The following is a 16,732-nucleotide window of genomic DNA, read 5'->3' as shown; positions in this document are numbered from 1 at the left end:
GTATTGCTTTGAAGGTGATGATATCATTACCAGTCCAGCTTGCTCTGCCCTGGACATTTTTGCAGAATGACCAAGAGGTAGCCCGGCGAGTCAGGGGTTGAGAGACATCACCCTTGCGCGACCGAATATAGAATAACCCCCGCTGAATGCCTACATACCGCTGTCCATGCCTGGAGATCGGCGTATCCGAGACCAAGACAACTCCACTTGCGACCCGACCCTTACATGGCCGTCACCACATGCTCAGCACTGATGAGGAAACTGCATCGGTGTCAGGGATTTCTCCCCGGCCACAGAATCAACCAGTCGGTCAGTGAGCTGAGTGCACGTCATTTGAACTTATCTGGTCCAGGCTCGCCTCGCCTCTGGATTTTTGACCCCCTGGGTAACCGGTGTCCGGATCATCCAGCAAGCAGATTCACATGATGGTCAGCCAAATTGCTCTGACCATCCAGTTTGGTCTGGCCGCGGTCTTACTGGCGTTCTGGCGCGCATTCACGCCAAACACCTGGCCCAATCGATTCATCTCCTATGTGATCAATGTGAGTGTTATTTCACCGGTGTCTTTGTGGAATCCAGTCCTAATTTACAGTGTTTCTTGTTATGGTGGTATCCAATCCATTCGGCAGACGGCCGGACCTCGATTCCGACATGTCCATACCGATTTCCCGACGGTGGAGGGAGCCTCAAGTTTCTCGAATACGAAAGGGTCTCTCGTCGATGGGCGGAGAAGTATGGACCGGTCTATCGCATCTGGGTTGGCCTGACGCCTGAGATGTACGTGTCCGGTTCGGCAGCTATTGGTCCGTGCTAATCCTTGCCAGCATTCTAACGCGGGCGGAGGAGATCAAAACGGTCTTCAGGGACTCTGGAGATCACTTGAAAGCTTCAAACCTGAATGGGGGCTGGGTGATGGGCGATCTGGTTGGAGACGGGGTGGGCCTCATCAGCCAGGGGCACTGGAAACGTGTCCATGCGGTGGTCTCGCCTCCATTTACTCAGAAGGCCACCACCTACGTTCCGTTGGTGCAGTCACGAGTGGCTCGACAATTCAACGAGCTAGACGGGGACTATCAAGCCGGAGAGTCGTGGCGTCTGAAGCCTGCCGAGGATCTCAAGCTCCTGCCTTTCTGGGTGATCGGTGATCTCCTGTACGGAGAGCTGCCTCCGGACATGGTGCAGGAACTCCTCGCCATCACCGACCTGCGGACCGACGTCTTCCAGTATGCCTTCAAGGGCGGACTGTCGCTCTTCTCCTTCACGAAACTCTTCTCGCCGACGATCCGGGCCAAGTTGCGTGTCTTCCACGAGCGGTGGGCGGCATTCAACCGGCAAGCATACCAACGCGCCCAAGCCAGCGGCCAGGGCGCCGCATGCGCAATCGTACCTCTCTATGCCGCGGTCGAGCGCGGCCAGCTCACGCCCACGGAGTTAATGCATACTCTCGACGAGGCGCTTTTCGCGAACATCGACGTCACGATCGGCAGCTTCTCCTGGATCCCGGCCTTCCTGGCCGACGACTCCGGCATCCAGGAGCAACTCCGCAGGGAGATCATGGACGTACGATCGGACGACTCCGCAGGAGCGTGGGAGCGGTACATCGCCAGCCACTCCACGCTGCTGGCGAGCTGCATCAACGAGTCGGCGCGACTGCGGCCGGTGACGAATTACACGTACGCCCAGTCGATCCCCACAGCGCGCGACGTCGGGGGATACCGCATCCCCCAGGGTAGCTACATGGTGGTCGATACCAATGCCCTGAACATCCGGGATGAGTCCTGGGGCCCGGACGCGACGAGCTTCCGGCCGCGACGGTTCCTGGCCGAATCCCGCGCGCATTTCCGCTACCGGTTCTGGCGCTTTGGCTTCGGGCCGCGCCAGTGTATCGCCCAGGCATTGGCGGATACGATCCTCAAGGTGTTGGTGGCGTACACGGTCGAGCATTATCGCCTCCGGTCGCCGGAGAAGTCCGCCGCGGACACGAACGGCCGAGAGGCTCAGAAACGTGGGGATGCATGGTTCAAGGTTGCTGAGCAAGCGATAATCTTGGAGTCTCTGTAATCTCTTTCGAAAATGTGTCTGTGTCATCGAGTTGAGGACCACAGTCATGACTATTTCATTCCATCTCAGTCGGGGGTGGGGTTTGTCCTGGGCTTCGTTCGGAATGAAAGCTCCTATTCTCAACTCAGTTTAGCATGGTGATTTTGGGATTGACTAAAAAGGAGGTGCTGAGGCGTGTATCTTCTCATATCTCCGAAGTAGGGTCACAAATGAATTGATGAGAGAAATGATGAGATTCGCTTAAATTGCTGGCGTGTGTACAGCGACATGACGATGGAGAGAGAGAGATCGAGAAGGTCGCGAGCCTTCACCGCCTTCTCTAAAGGAAGATCACTCTCCGACCTACCTAGCACTCCTACTATATCTACATATCCCCGCATTGGCCCAGATACTAGACTGAATCATACGTAATCCTGAGAGCACTATGTGAATAGACTATTTGAGATTGATTTCTTCTGCATTGAGGTTGCTACCATTTCAGAGTAGACATGATATGTTATCATCAGATTAGCCCTCGTGTATGTTCAAAATGTGTCATATGTTCAGGGTACAGTAACAAGCTGTGTATCCGCTTCACACCGTACAAGCGCTTCTTCTTCAGTCCAGGTGAGCGATCATCTGGAACCTTCAGGGACGAGGTCCGGATCGATTTGTGGTGTAGACATGCGAAGCACAGCACGCCGCAGTGTGATCACGTGATCATTATCTACCACAGTCAACTGCATATTAATCCATCAACGCGTGAGACCGCGCGACGGAAGATTTAGACAAGGAAGATGAATCTTCCAGGCAAGGCATGGCGCAAGACCTCTGTCAAGCAAGGAGCCATGCAACCGAGGAGGGTCCTGCAAGCGAGATGATTTCATCCAGGCAAGGAGCTGCGGGGTTATGCGGGCGAGCAACACACGAGCAACAGTGAAACAGGTTCTGCAAGTCTGCTGGAGTATGCGAGCCAGCCATGAAGAAACGAAGAATATCGGGTAGATATGCCTGCAGAAACAGTGCCGAAATACACAGTAGCATGCAGGCATAGGACCCCAAGCACCAAGCAGCGTGGTTGTGCACCGAGCACTCCGGCCAGTCCCTCGGAGAGCACAGGAATCCCGTGCTACAAGATGACCACAACCAAGGACAACTGCCCTGATGAGCTGGGCTGTGTGAGGAAAAGGGGCTTGAGAATTCGAAAGGAAGATTGGGTAGTCTGCATGTCCATCTTACTCTATCTACCAAGAACAATTACAGTTTAGTTGCAATCGAAATCACCTGAGATCCTATGTGGCTTCCAGGCTAGCCGTATACAGAGTCGGTCTTGGACATGTCCTTTCTCCTCCCCATGGTGGAATGTTGTATGTGGTGAACGCGAGCAACCGCAATAGGGCAGATTTGACGACAAGCCACAAGTATTCCATGTCTCACTCCTCCGTAGGTTGACCGGTCAAAGCAAGGCCAGAAGATGGGACGGTAGCCCGCGGGGCTCAACCCTGTTTTGCACTCGGCTCAATCATGAAGATAGACTGATGGATTCAGATCCCGATGAGAAGGTGGCAAATTCTCTTTGTTGCTTGAACTTCAAGCAAATGCTAGGGGTTGGGACCATGACTCGCGGGCCGTATCCCTGTTTTCGAGCCAGCTCAACCATGATGTCAATATCAAAATCAACCAGTAAGCTCGTTTCCTAATCATAACATGTTGTAACTTCTTTGTGGCTTATCGATACCAGATACACAATCCGGAGTTACGGGGATCCTGCACTATCATGACGATCACCGACAAGACTGACGCGCAGCGGCTGGCCGTGCAAAAAGATGTTGACGCGATAGTTGTCGCAGCCCAGCGCTTCCTGAATGGTGATACCGCCGGCGATGAGACCAAGCTCGACCTGCAGAGGAAGGCCTCCAGCCTGATCCAAACCGTCCGCGGCCCTGTGCCCTCGGCGCTGTCTTCTTTCGAGGAGGTTAGTGAGCACTGTCTCTGTTTCGCATGGCATCTGAATGACAATGAGCGAGCCTCGAATAGATCGTCAAAGTGGGAGCGCTACGAACTCTTCTAGCGGCCGGGGTCTTCTACGCCATCCCCAAGGGCGGAGCTCCGATGACGGCCAGCGAGATCGCTTCACGGACGGGTATGGACAAGAGCATCCTGAGTATGTCGGACCCGAACCTCCAAGACCTCGCAACATCATTGTTGACGGGCATACAGTACGCCTGATGCGAGCCGTGACTCCATTCGGTCCTTTCCGCGAGACAGGCGAGGAGGAGTATGCCCACACGCCGTATTCCGAGGCATATCTGACCGCAGACATCGCGGGCTGCTTCCCGGTAATGTGCGTCGTCAAGCAGGAGGCTTTTATAGTTGCTGTCTGGTTACTGAACACGAGACCTTTCCCCGTAGGTCGGACTTCATCTTCGGGCCTATCTTGCAGATATGCGACTTCCTTCGCCAGCATGACTGGAAAGACGCCATCACGACCCGAAACAACCCGTTCACCCTGGCCCACAACTGTCCGGGCGAGACGATGTTCGAGTACCTCTACAAGAATCCGAAGCATGTTGCGCCTGTGACCAAGGCCGAAGCCGCCGACGTGGAGCAAATGGCCATGGACCTGTACCCATGGGAGGATCGGCTTCGCGGTGCCGCCCAGGACCGTGTGGCCATCGTCGATATCGCCGGCAGCCATGGAAACGCCACGCGGCAGATCATGAAGATCGTCCCGGCATTAAAAGGCCGTCGGTTCATCGTGCAGGATCTTGAGCCTGTCATCCAGGAACACAGCCAGGCGCTGCGAGCCGATGGTATTGAACCGCAGGTCTACGACTTCTTGAAGCAAGCTCAGCCAATCCGGGGTAAGCCTTTTCTTTCATTTTCCTTTCGAGCGCGGTCCCGTGTTGTGGTCGTAATAGCTAATCTACAATTGATCTGTCAGGCGCCTCTATATATTACTTTCGACGTGTCTTCCACGACTGGCCGGATGTGCCGGAAGCGAAGACGATCCTCGAAAATACCGCGGCTGCGATGGACCGGGACCAGTCCCGGATCTTGATCCACGACATCATCATCCCGGAGACGGGGGCTACCATGACTCACGCCTGGCAGGATCTGAGCTTGATGGCCATCGGAGGCATCGAGCGGACTGAGAAGAACTTTGCAAGCCTTCTGGACAGTGCAGGGCTGGTGCTGGTGCAAGTGTGGAGGAAGCCGGGCGACATTATGGGTATCGTCGAGGCCAGGCTTAAATGATGATAGTAGTAGAAGAGGGATGGCGAGGTGGGCAGTCAAAGTGCGTAGACGTTAAGCATGCAATTCATGAAATGGCTATTTTCTTGCTGCCTTGACACTGCTACAATAGTTCCCCTTTCTCGTGATGGTGATAGAGCTGCCTGTACTCACCTTGCTGTATTTCTGCTCAGTATGTTCCATCCGTCTTCTTTGCACTTTGCTTGCTGCAGTGGGCGAGTCGTGCTAAATCGTTATAATCCTTATTCCTCGGCGGTATGCTTTGCGAGCATCTTTCCGTATACAAGTCTACAGTAACTTTGCCCAACTCCCTCGCGGCTCTCCTCATTTTTCAATATGCCTTGGTGAAGCGACGAAGAAAACCTAGTCAAGCTTCTCCGCAGTCAGGTCGTGAATCTCTTGCCTTTAGGAGGTTCATCAAAATTGAACGGGTCATAGATCGTGGACTAGATATCACTGCCAGAGTTCTTCAATAACCAGAGTACTGTACAACATCACCCATGTTAGGGTTCCAACATGTCACGCGTAACCAGCACAACACATCCTTCAAAGCCTGAGGCAGCCGCCCTGCACAATCCATAGCCTGAATTGCAGAGCACCACGCCCAAGCCTACAGCGCATCCAATCCTGAACGCCCTTGATCATGTGGCAAAAACCAATCAATCCCCAAAGAGACCCTTGCATGGCCGGCCCAATCAAGGGAGATTCCGCCCGCTGCCCTGTTTATGTGTGGGCCGGAGTATGTGCATGCTGCATGTTGCATATGCACATTTCCCAGCCCAAAGAACTGGGTATACAGAGTCACCGCACATTCCTCACTGCACAGGAAAAACTGGACATCACCATTTTCTCTCCCCTTCCCCCCCCTTTCCCCGTATCTTGGCTATGTTAGGCATCCTCATTCATGACGTCAGACTTGCAGACGCATTATGCTGCACCCTCCTTGCATGATAGTGCACGAGCGATGTGTGTGTTGTGTAGGGCCCGGCGGGCTCAGCCGCCGAACGAAACCGATTAGATTATTCAGCACAAGACATTCCTGCAAAACGCAAATCACGCGGTAGTAGCTGATTAGCCCATCCAGTTTCGTCTCACGGTGACGATGTCCTTGCTGGCGGTGAGACCCGACCAACCTGGACTTGGAATAGGAGACTTACTACCGCCCCCTGTGGCCAGACCACAATGACCAGCGCTGAACCAACTAACCCGCTAAGCATTAAACCATATGCGGATACCTGCTAGTTTACACCCCAAACGCGAGGGAGGAGGAAGAGCTAAAGCGTGAAAACTGCATCTCCAGCGTTCGACCCAGGAAAGACATGGCCAGACCGCTCATCGTTTGCCGCCCCCTTCTCCCCTCCCTCCATGCAAGGAAGCGCTGTCGATCAGCTGACCATCGATCATCCGAGGAGAGGAAGAATCTCCCCCTTCTCCCAACTAACTCATTCCACGGCACCACAGCACCATCCCCAAGGCCACAGAAACCACTCACCTACCCACTCACTAACTCACTCACTCGTCCAACATGACAATCAGCACCGGGGTCGGCCCGGGCGGGGTCGCCGAGCCGCAATCCAGCGGCATCGACGTGATAATCGTGGGGCTGGGGATTCTGGGCCTGGTGGCGGCCATCGAGTGCCACTACAAGGGCCATAGGGTGATCGGGCTGGAGAAGAGCCCCGAGGTCCGGGTTCTGGGTAGGGATGCCAATCCGCGGTCTCCCCACTCACTCAGCCGCTGACAAGATTCGACGGAGGATACAGGGGACAGCATCGCGCTGGGCAGCAATGCGACCAAGGTGATGCAGGCGTGGGAGCACGGCGCGGTGTACCGACGGCTCATCGCGGAGGCGGACGACGTGGCCGCCCTGGAGGTGCTCGATCCCGCCGGGAAGCTGTATGCCCTGGATGCGATGGACGGCTACGGCGTCGGCGAGGGCATGATCATCCAGCGGGCCACGCTCGTCACGGGTTTGTATCGCCATGCTGTCGCCCTGGGGATCGACCTGCGGTTCGGGGCGGCGGTCACCGAGTACTGGGAGGCCCAGGACGGTGACCGGGCGGGCGTGACCGTTAACGGAGGCCTGACCCTCGTCGCCGACTGTGTCATCGGCGCCGATGGCGTGCACAGTCGCACCCGGGACTTCGTGCTGGGGTATCGCCCCCCGGCGCAGGACTCCGGGCTGGCCGCGTATCGGGCCTGCTTCAGTGCGGAGCTTGTGGCGGGGGATCCTGACGCGGCGTGGATCTTGAAGGAGGTGGGCGAGCGCGATCGTGTGCGGAGGTATATCACCGACGGCGGCCTGGGGCTGACCCTGGCGACGGGGAAACGCGGTAAGAATGTCGTCTGGCAGGTGTGGCATCGGGTCAGTATACCCGTTCTCGGTCAGAGGGAATGATGCATGCGCTGATCGGCAGAATCGCAGAACGAACAAGCGCAAGCGGCCGAGAGTTGGGAGAGAACCAGCAGCGCCTGTGTCGAGGATGCGCTGGCCCTCATGCACGACTGGCCGGTCTACCCCAAGATCGCCGCCGTCCTGCGACATACCCCCCGCGAGACGCTGGCGGACTATAAGATCATTGCGCGGGATCCGCTGCCGCGGTGGATCTCGACCGGCGGACGCATCATGATCCTCGGCGACGCCGCCCACGCCATGTCCCCCATCGTGGGCCAGGGGGGCGGGCAGTCGATCGAGGATGCGGCGACGCTGGCCATCTGTCTGGAGCTGGCGGGCAAGGCGCGGGTGCCCCTGGGGCTGCAGGCCGTCCACGCCCTGCGATTCCAGCGGACGAAGATGCTCCAGGAGAGTGGAAATGCCATCTACGGGCAGATGCGCGATCCCGACTGGGAGGCCATCGAGAAGGACCCGGCCATCATTAAGTTCCCCCGCCCGGAGTGGGTCTTCGGGTATGACGTCCACTACGATGTCTACGAGGAGTTTCCGGCGGTCGTGCGAGCGATTCAGGATGGGAGCCCCTACCGGCCCCGCAATGTCCCCGAAGACGGTCAATATCAGATTGCGCATGACTACAAGGCGAAGGCTGGGGAGTAGAATGAATTAGTATGGGTGGTAGCAGGTAGCTTAGTGAACCCTGACGTTGGGGTCAAAGACTGTGTTTCCCACGACAAGCAATTTCTTTATAGAATCCATTGCCCAAAAGCCAATTACAAGAGCACATATAAATGAGATACTGTACATCCAGAAAACAGTCTGTATACATCCATAGCTGTATATCAATGACGGGAGCTACGATAACAGAAGCCTGATATTCGTAGCCAGGCCTCCAATACTCCTACGATCCATCACCAGAACCTATACACACTTCCGGAACCGCTGTATAATACCTTATGATGTGAGTGAGTAAACCAAAATTACTGCAAAGTCTCCGCCAGTCCGACCTCCAACTCCCGAGCTCTCACGATCATCCTCGCCCCGGGCTCCCGCTGCACAAACATCCCACTCACAACCACACCCCCCACGCCCCCCTCCGGCGCGCGGATCTCATACTTCAACAACATATGACATAGGATCAACTTGGCCTCGTCACAGGACAAGAACCGCCCTGGACAGGCGTGCCTGCCGTGCCCGAAGGCCAGGTGACTCATGCGCGTCTTCGTGAACGGGGTCAGTCCGGCGGTGCGGGGATCTCCCCGCATGCGCTCGAAGCGGTGGCCGTCGAACACCTCGGGCTCCGGGTACAGGGTGGCATCGAGGCGGAGGTCGTTGGCGAAGGCGAGGTGCGTGCCTTTGGGGATTGGGGTGCCGTCTTGGAGGGTGACGGTTTCTTTGGCGACGCGGAACATTGATACTTGGTTTTTAGTTAGTGGGGAGGGGGGAGGGACCGAGAAGGGGACGACGTACTGAGGGTGGCGGGTTCCAGTCGCTGGCTTTCTTTCATCACGCTCTCCATCAGCGTGAGCTTGAGCAGGCTGCTGCGGTGGATGCCCTGCGGGGATGCTGTCAGGACGGAGATTGCCTCCTCGCGCAGCGGCGGGATCAACTCGGGGTGCTCCACGAGGCGGGCCACCACCTTCTCCACGAGATCGGCGGTCGTCAGCACGGAGACGGCGATCAGGCGCAGCTGCGCCAGCGTGGCGTCGTAGCGCGCGCCGCGGGCGAACTGGTCGATGAATGTCAGGGTGGAAAAGTCGCGGTGTGCGGTTGTCGATGCGGATGGGTCGTCGTCGTTGGTGCGGCCGGCTTTCTCCCGCAGAACGGGCAACAACATCCCCCGGGCGCGCTGGATTTGGCGGCGCACCGTCTGACAGGGACCCAGGAACCAGTGGGCCAGCGGCTGCAGGAAGCGGGGCCAGGCTTGGATGGCGGCCACGGCGATGGCGCGGTTGGTGGTGAAGCTGATGGCGATTTCCAGCCAGTCTGGGTTGCGACTGAGCTCCGGCCCGATCAGGGCTCGCGTCGTCATCTGCGCCACCAGCGCCAGTACCGTCTCGCGGATGGATACGGTCTGCCAGTCTGCGGTTTATCGACGGCTCAGTTCTTTGCTGTTTTGCTGGAAAGCTTCAAGGCCGTGTATGGGACGGACTTACCGGACGTCTCGGTCCACTGGGTGCGCAGACACTCACTGGCTTCCTCGGAGAGGGGGCGCGTCAAGTGCACTGAACAGACGTGGTGTCACGGCGGTAAGTTAGGGCTAGAAACCTCATCCAGGAACGAGACTCACCAAGCTCCTTATTCAAGGCCTGAATGGCAATTGGAGAGACATGGTTATGTAGCGAGCCCTGGAACGCCGTTTCGAAGCCCGGTAACTCCAGCAAAATGACCTAGTCCATCAGAATTAGTTTTTCGGAAACGGCAGGTCAAATATGCGATGCTTGATCGGGTACCGGAAAGAAGAGGGAGACCTACATACATCCACTAAGGCATCGTAGGCGCTAAATCTCTCATCGTTTCTGATTTCCTCGGCGTACCGGTCGGACAGGATGAGATACGTTCCCATGTTGGTCGCGAGCCGGAACACCGAGCGGCCCTGGAAATGCCGGATCATGTCAATCTCATCTCACCCCCCCGTGGCAAGTCGGCTATGGGCTCAACTCACCTTCTCGAGCCCTTTCGCAATCAGCCCCCGGGCATTGGAGTAAAACTCCTGCTTCGCCTTGCGCTGGAAGGGATCCCACGCGTGCCAATTGACAGGCTTGGGCTCGCCGGAAAAAGCGAGGATGGCGCGCAGGAAGAAGAGTAAACTCGCCAGCCCGATGCTCGGGTACAGGAGCTGGGAGAAGGCGATGGTCACCATGATGGGGTGTTGTATTCTACTGCCGCTTCTTGTCTCGGGGAGGTGGTATATTCAGCTGATGTGCGAAGGGCCCTAGATCTGTGGACTGATCGTCTGCTCCCTCACCTGAGTCAGGATGTGTCTCAATCACACTCCGCTCGTCAGAACAGGGTTCCCTTGTGCTTCGTCTTAGCGGACGAAATGAAAGACCCGCAGCCTCTCTTCATTCCCGCGTTGCTCCTTGCATTCTGATGTCACGATGCAGGGGGATGGGCACTGGCTATGGCGGTCTGGAAGGCGAGACATCACATGCAGTAGGTTAAGGTAAGGGGGGAAAGAGGGGGAGAGGGGTGTTCTCTTGTCCCCGTAATGCGAGCCACTGCTGAAGAACACAAGCCAAAGGCGAAATGACATAGACGAACTAGCCCACCGTCAGCAGTTTGATGTCTCGGTTCTCACCCTCTGATTCTTAACTCTCATCTTGCAAGCACCACCCCGCAACCTGCCTCCGATTACAATCTCGACCTCAACCACCACCACAACCACACCCACAACCACAACCAAAACCCAAGATGACCCGCGCCACCACCTTCACCGAGCTCTACTCCGGCAAAGGCATCCTGGAGACGTACCTGATCGCCGAGAAGATCACGCGGTACTTCACGCAGGACCTGATCACGCTGTCGGGGATCCTGGACTCGCCGCAGCGCCCGCTGAAGGTGCTCGACCTGGCCTGCGGGACGGGGGTCGTGGCCGAGAAGCTGCACGAGGTGCTGGCGGAGCAGCGCGGGGGCAGCTGGGAGTTGATATGCGGCGACATCTCGACGGAGCTGACGGGCCACGTCAAGCGCAAGATCGTGGAGGAAGGGTGGTCGGCCAACACGAGCGCGCGGGTGATGGACGCGCAGAGCACGGAGCTGCCGGCCGCGGAGTTGACGCATGTGTTTGCGGCGCTGGGTGAGTCCTCTCTTGACAATGAGACCGGCTGGGTGTTGAAGTGATACGATGAACTAATGCTGTGGGCTAGCCTGGACCTCATTCCCGGATACCTACGCCGCGTTGAATGGTAACCCCTTCCCTCCCTCCCTTTATGATCCATCCCCCACCCGCAACAGCAGCTAATATTGCATAAAGATACCCTCCGCATCCTCCAACCAGGCGGCACATTAACCCTCTCCACCTGGCAGAAAAGTACACCCTGCACTACCCTATCTGCCCCCCCCCCCCCCCCCCCCTCCCCCCTCTCCCCCAGCAGCAGTGCTAACAAGAACACAGCGGAATGGCTCCCCGTCCTCGAAGCCGCCGTGCGCACCATCTCGGCCAGTCCCGAGCTCCCCTTCCCCACGACCAAGCAATTCATGTCCTGCATGAACCCGGGCTGGGACGACGAGGCATACGTGCGCGGCCGCCTCGAGCAGGCCGGCTTCGTGCGCGTCCACACCACCACCATCTCCCAGGCGTTCCACACCTCCACGGCCGATCTGTACAGGATCGCCGCGCCTGTCATCCCCATCATCGTCAGTAAGTGGTGGTCCGCGGCGCAGCGCGAGGCCCACGAGGCGGAGATCCTGCCGGCGCTGGGGAGGTATCTCGAGGAGACGTACGGGGCGTCGGGGTTGGTGCCGCAGCGGTGGACGGCGGTTTTCGCGAGGGGGGAGAAGAGCGAGTAATTTACCTTCGGGATGAGAGAGGAGTATGGTCGTAGATTGATTTCCTGAGTTGGATGCGTTTAGGGAGGGGGGGGGGGGAGTGAAGGGGTTGAGGTTGCATGTCTTGGGGGTGGTGGGCTGTGATGGATGGAGACGAGAGGCTAAACCGAACTATGGACTGGGATATAGCTGCGTTCTACGTTGTTCTTTATGACGATAGGAAGAATGGATTTATTCAGAGTGTTCTATGTTCTCGTGGTCTGTTTAATTCGAGGCTAATGCGTTGGACCCGGTTGTACTGCACTCGTTTATAACTACTACCTACTCTACCAACTAGCGAAAGTACATGCGATCCGACTAGTGATAGTACATAGTCAAATACGGCCCCTTCTTCTGCGAGTACGAGAACGACATCCACGCCTGATGATCGGTTGCCGTCGCCAGATCTTTGGTCGGACTGTATGACAGAGATTAGCAGCAATCCACAAATTTCCCCCGGGTAGGCATTCAACTCACTAGTACGCCTGCAGGTTCTCGCGATACACCGCCGCCTGCTGCGGCATATCCCACCGCTTGAAGAACGCCTCGAGCACGGCGGCGATCTTCAGCTCCGGAATCCCCACCAACGGGAAATAGAACTTGGGCACCGGCAGAGGCCGGTCGGGGTGCATCTCGTAGTTCAAAATAAACGGCACGATGGTGTCCGGATCCCCGGGGAGCGAGGGCCGCTCGGGCTCGTCGCGCAGGCCCTCGACGATCCCAAAGTCGCGCCACAGCTCGCGCAGCATCACCAGCCCCTGGGCGACGTCCGCATCGCCCGCGGACAGCACCCCGCCCATGGTCCAGTGCTCCTCCACCTTGGCCCACCGCATGTCCAGCTCCATCAGGTAGAGCTTGAAGCGGGTGGCCGCCGGGTCGACGAGGTCGCACGAGAGGAAGTACAGGTCCGTCCGGGGCTGGGCCTGCATGTGGCGGGCGATGGCCTGGGTGGCGGCCGAGAAGTGGCCCTCCGGGTCGACGGAGCGGATCGCGCCGAAGCACAGGTCGGCGACGCTGCGCCCGGTCATCTGGGCCTTGAGGCCCGGGTAGAAGTACTCCTTCACCGTAATCGCGTCGTCCGCGGGGCTCAGGTCCAGGGCGAGCAGGGTCTGTGTGCGCCACACGGTGTCGCGGATCTGGGCGGGCGTCATGCGTTGCTCGTCGCGGTCCGACAGCGTCAGCTGGCTGTGGAGCTGGTGGTGCAGCGCCAGGTCGATCTGCGCGGCGCCCAGCGTGCGCAGCTCGGCCAGCGTCGCGTGCACCGCGTGCCGGTTAAATGGGTCCGTCCCCGTGCTGGCGATGTAGCTGGTCGGCTCGAAGGCCACCCGCGTTGTGAGCCCCCGGCGCTGGACGTTCTGGCTGAGTTCCACCGACCCCGTGCCCCCCAGCAGGCACTTGTAGGTGTCTGGCTGCCCCGGGAAGGGCCCCAGCTTGGGCACGATCACCTGCGCAAACAGGTTCAGGTAGCCGTATTGCTGGTGCACGCTGTAGTCGCCCCGCCGGAGCATCTCTCCCAGCATGGGGGCCACCGCGTGCCAGTACCGGTGCTGGTCCAGGTTGGCGAAGGGGGTCGACTTGCTGAGGGTCTGGTACGGGGTCGAGGGAGGGCCGGCCTTCTCCGTGGACCCCGGTCCGGCTCCCTCTTGAGGCTTGGAGGTGGCAGCGGCAGTGGAAGTGGCGGAAATCGTCATGGCGATGGATGTGATCAGGAGTATGTTCGGCCAACCTGGCTCGGTTCGAAAGTTGGCGATTTATTTTGCCGTGGTACGTTGACCAACAGAAGACTGAGCCAAGAGACAGGAGCTGGGCTCATGAGGTAATCGCTCGCCTTACCTCACTGGGCATTCATGCGTTGTGAGATTGAGGCATGCAAGGGGCATTCTTCTGCACGGGCACTGTTGCCTAGACGTGAGGATCGGCGGGGTGTTTTAGAAAATGAATTCCAAGGATCTGTGAATGATGACGGACCCCGGGCCACTGCGTCCGCGAGGGATAATGCATGCATACAGACTATTTACCTGCCTATCACGGGCCAGCGCATTCCCAAATTTCCGGCTATTCTGAGAGGCGACTTATTCCCTTGCGGCAAAACACGACAAATTCGCTAGCGAGCATCCCCCTCGCCAGGCGCGGGTTTCTCCGTCTCCTTGACCGACCGCCATTCCAAGGCAACTGTTCCAAACACCGAAAGCGCCGCCAGCGCAACCCCGACGTAGAATGCCTGGGTTACGGCGGAGTTGTAGGACCGCAGGACGGTCTCCAGCTGATCCCCCCGCAGCTTTTGGCGCAGCGTGGTCGTCCCCGTGGCCAGAATCTCGGTCACGTTGACAGAGGGATCCTCAACATGCATGACGCGCGTGAACTGGTTCGTGAAGACGCTCTGGGCCACGGAGATGAAGATCGCCCCTCCCAGGGTCTGGGCAAAGGTGACCACCGCGGTCCCCGTGGGGACATCGCGGTCCGGCAGCACATTCTGCACGACCACGAAGGGCAGTTGCTGGCCGAGGCCGACTCCGATGCCTTCGAGGATCTGGTAGCTGATCCACTGGCCTGGGCCCGAGTTGGGCTGCATGGTGCTGAGGAGCCCTGCGCCCACCGCGAGGATGGTCGACGCCAGGACCATGAAGGGATTGTAGTAGCCGAAGAGCGTGACGGTGACTCCGGAGAGAATGGAAACGAGCACGACGGCGAGGATACTCGGGAGGCTCATGACGCCGGATTTGGTGGCCGAAGCGGATTTGATGGATTGGAACCAGATGGGAAGCTGGCGGCAGGTCAGTGGAGGGGATGAGGAAGACGGAAGGGGTCGAACACAGCTTACATAGTAAGTGAACACGAAGTAGGCGCCATTCAGCGTCAAGGCAAACCAGGCCGACGACCAGATGTTGCGATTGCGCAGGACTCGTGGCGGGAGGGTGGCATCATCGCCCTGCCAGACTTGACAGCCTCCGAAGGCGAGCAGAAGCACCCCCGCGACCACAAAGAGCACGATGATGCGCCAATTATCCCACGCGTACTGGTTACCTCCCCACTGCAGCGCCAGCAGCAGACAGACGATGGCAGGCAAGAAGAGGATCGTCCCTATCGGATCAAGCTTTCCCAGCAGATGACGGAAACTCGGTCGGCTCTGAACTGGTCCGGGGGCGTGGAAGAGGAAGAACACAAAGAGACCCGTCACGGCACCGATGGGGAGGTTAATGTAGAAACACCATCGCCACGAGACGTGATCCGTGAAAGCGCCACCAAGGCTATATCCGGTCAGTGGCTGTCAACTCAAGACGGTGAAGGAGATCAGTCATGGATCTACTCACGGAGGACCGATGACGCTAGCAATTCCAAACATGCTACCCAGCAAGGCCGTGAACACTGGACGGCGATGTAAAGGCACCACCTGGGCGATGATCAGTAGACTGCCGGAGAAGAGACCCCCGGCACCCAGACCAGCCAGGCATCGACCCAGGATGAGACCGAGCGAGTTGGGAGTCGCTCCGCAGACGGCGGACCCGATCTCGAACAGGCAGAGGGCCGAGAGATACACCCATTTCGTCGAGTAGTAGGTATAGAATTTGCCAAATGCCAGGGTAGTGGCGCAATTGGTGAGCAGATATGAACTCCCGTACCATCCTACGTCGTCCAGAGAGTTGAATTGGTCGGCGATGTGCGGGATGGCCGTAGCAATGATGGTGACATCCTGGGAGAAAGGGATCAGCACTCTAGTCATCGAAGTGGCGGACTCATCACCGAGTTGCCTACCAAGGACATGCAAAAAATGCCTAGACAGAGGGCAATGGTAAGCGACACCACCGTCGAGCCCTTTGGAGGGGCTGTGGGCGACTTGGGCGCTGCATCGGGGGTTTCCTTCGGTGCCTCTTGTGATGCATGGTCAGTGGCGGGTTTCTCCATTTGAGGTGGCTTTTTTCATCTGATGGATGCTTGTAATCAGCTAGAACGATGGGGAACATCTGGTTTTTATGATGGTTGGTGTGTTTTGTTGTTGTTTTTCCAGGCAGGGGACGGTCAAAACATTGGGCTGCCCAGCCATTCTTGATACGGAACTTAATCAGGGACTCCACTCATTGCAGAGTTGAAAAGGCAGGGGCCTTGCGAGACTATCGATAAGATGCAAAGCCTTCTGTGATTCTGGGGAGGCGAATGATCTGAGACAACCACCAGTGAGGGCTGAGGCGCCGACAAATTATCCGACTGCAGGGAAAATTAATTGGCCGCCACGTATAGTTGCGGTCTTCGAGTTCTGTCTTGTTTCGGAGCCGTGGTCAGGCCTGGATCCGATGAAGCTCAAGACTTGGTCTAGCAATGTGGCGTTGAATAGAGGGAGTAGAAGTAGCGTTTCAGGAATCAACCAACTGATTTCAAACCTGGTCTTTCCTGAGGCATTCACCAGTGAGAAGCGGTAGAGCCGGGACTGAGTCGTGAGAGGTTGAGGGTTGGACACCAGCCTGACCATACCTAAACCTCACTACTTCAGTATACAGTTATCTATATAATATACAAAGA

General features: G+C 57.6%; 7 protein-coding genes across 7 annotated transcripts; 4 read left to right on the top strand and 3 right to left on the bottom strand.

Moving 5' to 3' along the window:
- The first annotated feature begins 309 nt into the window (after positions 1–309).
- BO95DRAFT_491450 (cytochrome P450) lies at positions 310–2,288 on the top strand. Its single transcript, XM_025590646.1, has 2 exons — positions 310–716; positions 825–2,288. Exons 1-2 carry the CDS (start codon positions 604–606, stop codon positions 2,059–2,061), a joined length of 1,350 nt encoding a protein of 449 aa, XP_025444339.1. The 5' UTR covers positions 310–603; the 3' UTR covers positions 2,062–2,288.
- A 1,529-nt stretch (positions 2,289–3,817) lies between these two features.
- On the top strand, positions 3,818–5,298 carry BO95DRAFT_491438 (putative O-methyltransferase; the record flags this gene model as incomplete). Its single annotated transcript, XM_025590645.1, has 5 exons — positions 3,818–4,015; positions 4,078–4,204; positions 4,261–4,384; positions 4,453–4,904; positions 4,985–5,298. 5 exons carry the CDS (start codon positions 3,818–3,820, stop codon positions 5,296–5,298), a joined length of 1,215 nt encoding a protein of 404 aa, XP_025444338.1.
- Positions 5,299–6,820: 1,522 nt separating this feature from the next.
- On the top strand, positions 6,821–8,456 carry BO95DRAFT_512732 (FAD-dependent oxidoreductase; the record flags this gene model as incomplete). The annotated part of the gene is made up of 3 exons (XM_025591542.1): positions 6,821–6,992; positions 7,059–7,660; positions 7,721–8,456. 3 exons carry the CDS (start codon positions 6,821–6,823, stop codon positions 8,345–8,347), a joined length of 1,401 nt encoding a protein of 466 aa, XP_025444337.1. The 3' UTR covers positions 8,348–8,456.
- Positions 8,457–8,667: 211 nt separating this feature from the next.
- Positions 8,668–10,550, bottom strand: ftmG (cytochrome P450 monooxygenase ftmG; the record flags this gene model as incomplete). The annotated part of the gene is made up of 6 exons (XM_025582384.1): positions 8,668–9,104; positions 9,158–9,769; positions 9,844–9,912; positions 9,978–10,077; positions 10,167–10,283; positions 10,353–10,550. The coding sequence occupies 6 exons, from the start codon at positions 10,548–10,550 to the stop codon at positions 8,668–8,670; spliced, it is 1,533 nt and encodes a 510-aa protein (XP_025444336.1).
- A 518-nt stretch (positions 10,551–11,068) lies between these two features.
- Positions 11,069–12,254, top strand: BO95DRAFT_491426 (class I SAM-dependent methyltransferase). The gene is made up of 4 exons (XM_025590644.1): positions 11,069–11,486; positions 11,557–11,595; positions 11,664–11,720; positions 11,805–12,254. The coding sequence occupies exons 1-4, from the start codon at positions 11,102–11,104 to the stop codon at positions 12,197–12,199; spliced, it is 876 nt and encodes a 291-aa protein (XP_025444335.1). The 5' UTR covers positions 11,069–11,101; the 3' UTR covers positions 12,200–12,254.
- A 281-nt stretch (positions 12,255–12,535) lies between these two features.
- On the bottom strand, positions 12,536–13,965 carry BO95DRAFT_491420 (aromatic prenyltransferase; the record flags this gene model as incomplete). Its single annotated transcript, XM_025590643.1, has 2 exons — positions 12,701–13,965; positions 12,536–12,635 (listed from the first exon to the last, which is right to left on the bottom strand). Exons 1-2 carry the CDS (start codon positions 13,906–13,908, stop codon positions 12,536–12,538), a joined length of 1,308 nt encoding a protein of 435 aa, XP_025444334.1. The 5' UTR covers positions 13,909–13,965.
- A 356-nt stretch (positions 13,966–14,321) lies between these two features.
- BO95DRAFT_491416 (MDR family MFS transporter) lies at positions 14,322–16,190 on the bottom strand (the record flags this gene model as incomplete). Its single annotated transcript, XM_025590642.1, has 4 exons — positions 15,971–16,190; positions 15,529–15,908; positions 15,039–15,465; positions 14,322–14,981 (listed from the first exon to the last, which is right to left on the bottom strand). Exons 1-4 carry the CDS (start codon positions 16,118–16,120, stop codon positions 14,322–14,324), a joined length of 1,617 nt encoding a protein of 538 aa, XP_025444333.1. The 5' UTR covers positions 16,121–16,190.
- Between the last annotated feature and the right edge of the window lie 542 nt (positions 16,191–16,732).

This window comes from Aspergillus brunneoviolaceus (genome assembly GCF_003184695.1).
Source record: "Aspergillus brunneoviolaceus CBS 621.78 unplaced genomic scaffold BO95scaffold_18, whole genome shotgun sequence".
In the NCBI taxonomy this organism is placed as follows: domain Eukaryota; kingdom Fungi; phylum Ascomycota; class Eurotiomycetes; order Eurotiales; family Aspergillaceae; genus Aspergillus; species Aspergillus brunneoviolaceus.
Note: the sequence above shows the minus strand (reverse complement) of the source record. Positions and strands in the feature narration are given on the sequence as shown.

Coding starts and splice junctions, on each gene's coding strand:
- BO95DRAFT_491450 (XM_025590646.1), top strand. CDS start 604: ATGGTGGTATCCAATCCATTCGGCAGACGGCCGGACCTCGATTCCGAC. Junction 717..824: donor CGAATACGAAAGGGTCTCTC/GTCGATGGGCGG, acceptor AATCCTTGCCAG/CATTCTAACGCGGGCGGAGG.
- BO95DRAFT_491426 (XM_025590644.1), top strand. CDS start 11,102: ATGACCCGCGCCACCACCTTCACCGAGCTCTACTCCGGCAAAGGCATC. Junction 11,596..11,663: donor TACCTACGCCGCGTTGAATG/GTAACCCCTTCC, acceptor TATTGCATAAAG/ATACCCTCCGCATCCTCCAA. Junction 11,721..11,804: donor CCTCTCCACCTGGCAGAAAA/GTACACCCTGCA, acceptor ACAAGAACACAG/CGGAATGGCTCCCCGTCCTC.